Source organism: Dipodomys ordii, unplaced genomic scaffold (assembly GCF_000151885.1).
Source record: "Dipodomys ordii isolate 6190 unplaced genomic scaffold, Dord_2.0 Scaffold1, whole genome shotgun sequence".
Lineage (NCBI taxonomy): Eukaryota > Metazoa > Chordata > Mammalia > Rodentia > Heteromyidae > Dipodomys > Dipodomys ordii.
The window spans coordinates 30,834,624-30,842,440 of record NW_012267217.1 but is presented as its reverse complement, the minus strand read 5'-3'; the positions used below and the strand labels follow the sequence as shown (position 1 = coordinate 30,842,440).

Sequence of the window (7,817 nt, the reverse complement as noted above, 5' to 3'; positions counted from 1 at the left end):
CACACACACACACACACACACACACACACACACACCACCTTAAATTCTAAATCATACATGTTTAAATTTCAATACCAATTTGTCTTTCTCTGCCTGTTCATACACATCTGTCTCTTCGAATGAGGATGTTATTTGAAAGATACCTTGCATACCGATTTTCTGAGGATAAGTAACACTTTCTGTTGGATATTCACTAGTAAGACTCCTTTATCTGGTTGGATTTCTAGAGTTGAATGGACAGAGAAGAGTTTCAAAAGTAGCCATCACAACAATAGTGGGAGCAATAGCAGTAACTACAGCTAGAAGCTTCTGTCTATGCACATTGCCTGCATTATTTCACTCTCTAACCATTCTAGGGGTGCCTGCTAACCTCCTTGCTAAGCTCTGCCACCTGCAGGGTAGAACTGATTTAGACTCCAGCCCTGACTCATCCTTCCTGTGCCAGTATTACTGAAAAAACTTTCCCACATTGTAGCCAGGAGCTCTTGCTTTGGAAATTGGTGCATGTATGTTTACTATATTTCTCCCTTGCTCCTCTGTATTTTTTATTTTTGTTTTTGGCAACTGCAATGCCTTATGAGAAACACATAGATGCTAAAGAAGACATTGCTATTCTCAGAGAGAGCTACCATAAGGACAGATCTACAACTTACATATTATACAACTTACATATTATAAAATTATTTTATAACAGTGTGAAGGAAGAAACACATTCAAACAGGGTAAGGTTTGGTTCTTTACAACATACTCTTAGATGGAACCTTCTTTTTACTTTGTGTGTGTGTGTATGTGTATGTGTATGCATGCGTGTGCACATGCGCACATGCATGCCAGTACTGGGACTTGAACTCAGGGCCTGGGCACTGCCCCTTAGTTTTTTTGCTCAAGGCTGGAGCTCTATCACTTGAGACACAGCTCCACTTCCGTCCTCTTGGTAGTTAGAGATAAAAGTCTTGTAGAATTTCCTTCCTGGACTGGCTTTGAACTGCGATCCTCAGGCTCAGATTACAGATGTGAGCACAGGTGCCCAGCTTCTTTTCGCTTTTCTTGCAGTGTAACAAGGATAAATGAAGCTAACCTCTTATGGAATTAGTTGGAACTTGGTAGCTCTTGGATTACAACAGTTTCAATCATAAAGGTTAGCGGCCAGCCAGAATAATAGGCAAGTCAATAGAACCCTAATCTTTGGCTTATTTGGATATTTACCCAACCTAACCTCCAAAGCAGCTGAGAGCTTTCTGGAAGGAAAGAATGCAAGAGAGCACCTGCCTTCTTAAGACCAGGGCCTTCCTTTTTTCAAGGTGCTGATTTTTTAAGAGGGTGTGCATATTTAAAATATGGGTGTGTTGGTCTAGAGAAGACATAGAGCTTCAACCCGCAGAATGTGTGGTAACCCAGAAATGGAATTGTGAATGGAATGATGAAATCTGATGATGAAATTAAAATAAACAAGCGTGCAAACAGCACATATGTCAGGCTGTACTTGTGGCTTCAGCAAAAGATCAGAGGCTCCATTTCAATCCACTCTGTAACTTTGCAGAGATAGATATAGCCTCTGGTTTGAAAAGCCTAGGGAGCTGTTAGAGTTCCTCAGTTCAAAGGCGGAAAGGAATTTCACTTGCTGGCTGAAGATTTGCTTTCCCCAGGAACTGATTATAGATAGTGGGAACGCACCCTTAGCTAAAGGTGTGGGTAGCCACCGTTTTCTAGCAGAAAAGAACTTCAAAGTCAAGGAGGTGAGCTGTACAATTGCCCTAGGCTTGGGAGAGACGGATCTGGAAAGAGTTCTGACCTCATAAAATTCACTTAAGGTTTTTCAAAGTGCCAGGCTAGCTTTTGTAACTATAACTCCTCATCAATCAAAGCTGAGTTTGGCACATATAATTATTTTTTCATTAAAAATAACCACGAAAAGCACCTGGGTCCTGTCTCTAACTTCTTTTACTCAAGTTAGTGCTCTACCACTTGAGCCATACCTCTACTTCCAGCTTTTTGCTGATTAATTGGAGGTAAGTCTTGTACACTTTCCTGTTCAAGCTGGCTTCAAACTGAAACCCTCAGATCTCAACCTTTTGAGTAGCTGAGATTACAGGCATGAGCCACCAGTGCCTAACTGCAATGGGATCTTAGAACTGGTAGTAGTATTGGGAATCTTCAGGCCTCCTGCTCACCTCTTCCCAAAGCCATGTGATTTGTTTCTCTGTCTGTGTGAGTTATTGTTACATTGGTGGTAGTGGTGCACTGCAGCCTACACAGCTGCATGAATAGTTGAGTCCAGGACTCTGAGGTGATGTTTGTGATCTCAAATATACATCCAGTAGGTTCACTCAATTGTTTAGCCATTGCCATTCTTATTCCAGAACTTTCCATCACCCCAATGATCTCTTTATTTACCTATTTATTTACTTGGTGGCACTACTGTTGTAATTCAAGTCTTGTGCTTGCTGGGCATTTTGCTTTATTTTTCAGATAGGGTCTCATTTTCTCAGGGGACAGCCTATCCCAAGTATCTCCAAGACTGGCTGGGCTCCACGACCTTCCTATCACCACGTCTTAAGTATCTAGTGCCCTAGTTATCTCTACTTAATAAACCTTTTTATCACAGCTTCTATCAGATAGGAAGATGGAGTGATTTTAACTACATCTTTTGTTTGTTTTCTTTATTAGATAAACAAAAAAAACCCATGGCAAAAATCAGAAAAAAAATAGGCTTAGATTTGTGAGCTGAGTTTATGGTAGTAAGTTTTATGTTAATAACCTAAACATTTAATCACAGACCAGTTCAACTTGGGCAAAAATAATAAACAACCTCTTCTTCAGCTCTTGAACTGAGAAGCAGGTTTTTACAAACCTTTGGTCTAGTTGTTTTTAGTGCTAGTTACTGAGCATTTCCCCATGTTAAACATGATCTTAGGTAATCCTCCTGCCACTCTAGGGAAGTACATGATCTATGCCAATTTCATAATCTTCAAACTTAAAGTTCAAAAATGAGACTTTGGGAAGTTAGGTTATTGATCTGAAGTCCTTAAACCAGTTAATTAACCTAGAGTAAAAACTGCTTGCCAAATGTGAGTTGTAAGCATTGCTTTCTTTAGAGGCATCTAAAATATTTAGAAAAGGAAGAATGTATTTTTCCTGTGTTTCTCCTTTGTGTCTTTTAGGAAAAGTTGTATTGTCAAAGGAGAACAATTAGACTGATATTCAAAGTTATAAAATTCCATTCAGAACCAGGTATTCTTTCCTTTGAGCTTGCACAGTGCTCTAGGGTTGGCCAGTGACCTGTGGCTGGGTGCGGGTCCCCTGTGGGACAGTTCCTTTGTGGAACCTGAGGCTCCTCTTGGGTCACCAGACTTTCCCCTAAACTTAAATAGAAACCTGACCGAACTCCATTGATTTTAACTGGAGTACAGTGCTATGGCTGGAAGCAAGATTCGTTTTTAGCTTTGATTTCAAAAACCTGATGAACTTTCCCCCTGAAAGTTCATGTGGCTGGGCATGGCAGAGTACTTCTCTCAAACAGATTCGAGTCATCAAAACCCATCCTGCTTTCAATTTATTTTTTTTAACTAAAACACTGCTTTGGCCCTCAAGGAGGCCCCACTCAGAAGTCTCCTTGAGCCAGGCCCAAAGGGCCCAGAGCCTGCATAGCTCAGGCTCTGCCAGGGCTCCTGGCACTGTCCACAGGCCCAGGTCACTTTTGCACAGGTCTGCTCTGCTCTCCACTCTTAGGCCCAGGCCACCACAAGTTGGAATGCAGTCCCAAACAAATCCTAGTTTTCCTTGATAAGATTGTTTGCTGTTTCACTGGAGACAGATTTTTTTAAAGCTAAATAGAAACCCATACATATCTTTTTTGCTTAACACTTTTCAAATTTTACAACTGCCAGTTGAGAGATGTACCTTTCCATTTCTGCTTTAAAGTGTTTTTTGTTTTTTTTGTTTTTTCTCACCATGCTGAGTTCTTCTCACAGTAATATGAGACAGTCTTGGGAGGACTTATTAAACCACAGGTCCTGAGCCACCCCCAACTCTAATTCTCAAGGTTGGAGCCCAGTAGCAGGAATTTATATTTCATGGGCTAAGGGTGTAACTCAGTGGTAGAGCTCCTTCTTAGGTGGTTTTGGGTTCAGTTCCCCAGCACCTCAGTAGTAGAGAGGAGGGGAGAATCAACATTTCTAACAAGTTCCCAAGTGACTCTATTTTGATAATCTTTATGCATAATGCCTTCCAAATGAATAATCCCTAATTATTTATTTACTTATTGTCAATTTTTAATTGATGTTAGGCACTCAGGTCCAGTGAGGAAATGAATGACTAGACGAATGGAAAACCCCTCAGCTCAGTTCTGTTTATAGTCCCATCACTGATCTTTCCATGTCTTTCACTAAACTTTGATCAAACATAACCACAAATTTACTTTATTGGACATCCTTGGCATTAAGCAATATATGAAATAGATCCAAGGAGGAGAGGTAACTCTTTGAAGGCTTCACATCATTCTAATGTTTTTTAATTGCCCCGGTAATCCTCTAGAGTCTCAAAGCGAAACAATACACAAGCCATTTCACCCTAGGGTGCTTAGTGAAGGAGCCAGCAAAAAGATTCTGCCTTTGCAGAGGTTGGTTTAGAGGCCTACTCCCACTGCCAAGCAATTGCTTTTAATCCTGCTTGCCCATGACTGCATTCGCTGCACGTCTAAAAGGGCGTTTGTGGGGCAAAGAGCGAGGCGCACTGTGCTGGGGGGGCACAGGTGCACACATGCGAGCACACATGCACGCTTGTCAGTGTGCCAGTACTGAGGCTTGAACTCAGGACCTTGTGTTCTCTCCTGGCTTTTTCACTCAAGGCTGGCATTCTACCATTTGAACCACACCTCCATTTCCAGCTTGTTTTGCTGCTTAATTGGAGATAAGAATCTCATGGGCTTTTCTATAACTAGGATTACAGGCCTGAGCCATCAATGCCCAGCTAAAATTTTCTGGGTTTTAGACAAAGATATGGCTGGATTCTGTACTTACGCATGTTGCTGAGCTCACAGCTGTAGTATGGCCACATATTGAATCCATGGACCTTACGTTGTCCCTTCCCTTAGATGGCCCAAATCTGGACCTAAATCCTCCCCCATTCTCTCAGGTTTCTGCTCAAATCCCGTCCCCTACACCCATGAACACTTTGTTTCTCCCCTCCTTTCTATTAATTGCTGTCTTTTGTTTGGGTTGTTGTGCCATTACTGGGTTTGAATTCAGGAACTTGAATTCTTGCTTGGCATTTTCACTCAAGGCCTACACTCCATTACTTGAGCCACAACCCCACTTCTGGCTTCTTGCTGGTTCACTGGAGGTAAGACTCTCTCAGATTTGTCTGCTCAGGTTGGCTTTGAACCCAGATTCTCAAGTGCTTTGATCACATCATCCTGAGTAGCTAAGATTATAGTTATGAGCCACAGGTATCCAACTGGTTTGTTCCTTCTCACTGGTGAGCAGTATTCCATTTTGGGGGCATAGCAGTATGTCTGTTTCCTGTCTGGTTATATACAAGTCCTTTCCCTGTTGAAATGTGTTTTCCTTCTCTTTAGGCAAATACCTAGGGACAAAATATCTGGGTGATAGGGTGGAGGGGTGTTTAGTTTATAAGAAACTGCTGGACTTTTTTTTCTAAAGGTAATATCACTTCACCCTTTCACTACAAGCATGCCTATGTGAGCCCCCTGCCTGACTGTGTTCCACTGTATCTTCTACTTCTTTCTTGCTACCTCTTTATTTACAGCAACCTCCTATGTTATTAAATGAGGAAGTTTTGCTACCAGAGCTTTTTTAGTGACTTCTCTTTATTTTTTGGTTTTGAAGTTTTATTTTATTGCATACATTTTACAAAGAGAAGCCTTCTAATGCTACACACAATTCCATAACCAAATATTTCAAAGTTATTAAAATTATTCAACTTTTTTGTTTAAAACTATAGTCCAAGAAATCTTTTTAAGAAGTCTTTACAGACAGCTGTGTGTGTGTGTGTGTGTGTGTGTGTGTGTGTGTGTGTGTGTGTGTGTGTGTGTGTGTGTGTGTGTGTGTGTGTGTGTGTATGCTGGTATAGGGTCTTGAGCTCTTGATTGGCTTTTTTGCTTGAGGGTATTATTCTACCACTTGAGCCATACTTGTACTTTGAGCTTTTTGGTGGTTAATTGGAGATAAGAGTCTTACAAGCTTTCTAATCAGCACTCAGCATACAGTACATACAGTAGTATATTTTTGAGCTGGTTTTAAACGTGCCTATCTGCTATTCAGTGACATTCTTCATTGAACAATTCATAAGGTACAAAGATAGTTCTCAAAGACAAAGGAATATGGAGGAAAAACTAACTTGATTCTGATACAAGATTTTTGCAAAGAATTAATACTTGTTGGCTGTGTGCCAGTGGCTCACACCAGTAATCCTAGGAACTCAGGACCCTAAGATCTGAAGACCAAAGTTCAATGCCAGCTTGGGCAGAAAAGTTTGTGAGACTTATCTCCAATTAACCACCCAAAAACCAGAAGTTAGGTATGACTCGAATGGTTGAGTACTAGCCTTGAATGAAAAATCCAAGTAAGAGCATGAATTCCTGAGTCCAAGCCACACTACTGATACAAAAGAAAAGAAAAGAAAAGAAATTTCTGAGTCATCTCAAAGATAACTAAAAGAAAATACTGAATCTTTTAACATCATTTGAAGTAGACAGTACTACCTACAGTAACAGGTATTTGGTGGGAAAAAAATTTTGTGAGAAGTATAGTTAGGGCTTAATCTCTAACGTAAGTGTTGATTAGAAAGTACAAATGTTTTCTAGTCATGAATAGAGTCAAGGCCTACAAGGTTATGAAATATCCTCATATTCAAGTTGTACAGCCAAAATAACCCTACCTGCCTCCTCCATCTCAGTCCCAGTTCCCATCCCCATCCCCCCCATCCCTGTCCTGTCTTGTGGCATGCCATTTTAGATCTGTGGCCTGTCACTCTCGTGTTGCTGAGCCTGCTCCCTTTGGTCACAGGTATGCTCCAGAAGAGCCCTTCCATCGATGACTTTGTGGGCGCCCTCGTTTCTGACTTGGATCTGGACTTCGAAACTTTCCTCATGGATTCTGAATAATGGGTTCTGAAATAATGAACTGACTTTTAACTCAGGTTATGTGGTTTGATATAACTTTAAATGGATGGGACTTGGAATAAATAATCTGTTTGAATTATACCGACTGGTTTGTCACCTGCTTAGCAAGTTTTGATCCCAGTGAAATTTCCACACGGTGGTGATAAGCCCAGGTTTGGGCATTGTATGGTTGTTATCCTGGTTCTCTCTTTAGAGCTAGTCCCCTTTCTGCTGATCTTTAACTTATTAAAAACTAGGACAAGTAAAATTATTTCTGTGTATAATAAATTGAAACTGTCTTTAGAAAAGTCATGCCAAGGGTCTGGGAATGTGTCCTGCCTAGCATGCATGAAGCTCTGGGTTCGATTCCTCAGTACCGCATAAAAAGGGAAAAAAGCCAGAAGTGGTGAAATCTTGAAGTGGTGCTGTGGCTCAGGTGGTAGAGTGCTAGCCTTGAGCAGAAGAAGCTCAGGGACAGTGATTAGGCCCTGAGTTCAAGCCCCAGGACTGGCAAAAAAAAAAAAAAAAAGTCATGCCAAGGTTTTTGAAGAATGGTTCTTTTTCTTTTTTTTTCCTTCCTTCCTTCCTTCCCTCCTTCCTTCCTTTCTTTCTTTCTTTCTTTCTTTCTTTCTTCCTCCTCCTCCTCCTCCTCTTCCTCCTCTTCCTCCTCTTCCTCCTCTTCCTCCTCCTCCTCCTC

General features: G+C 41.1%; 1 protein-coding gene across 1 annotated transcript in view; it reads left to right on the top strand.

Annotated features, from left to right (window-relative positions):
- Mipep (mitochondrial intermediate peptidase) overlaps positions 1-7,220 on the top strand; it is a 112,258-nt gene extending 105,038 nt beyond the window's left edge. The window contains exon 12 of the mRNA XM_013013248.1: positions 7,026-7,220. Coding sequence (XP_012868702.1) covers positions 7,026-7,123 — 98 coding nt within the window. The 3' untranslated portion in view covers positions 7,124-7,220. The remainder of the gene's footprint in view (positions 1-7,025) is intronic.
- Positions 7,221-7,817: the final 597 nt, after the last annotated feature.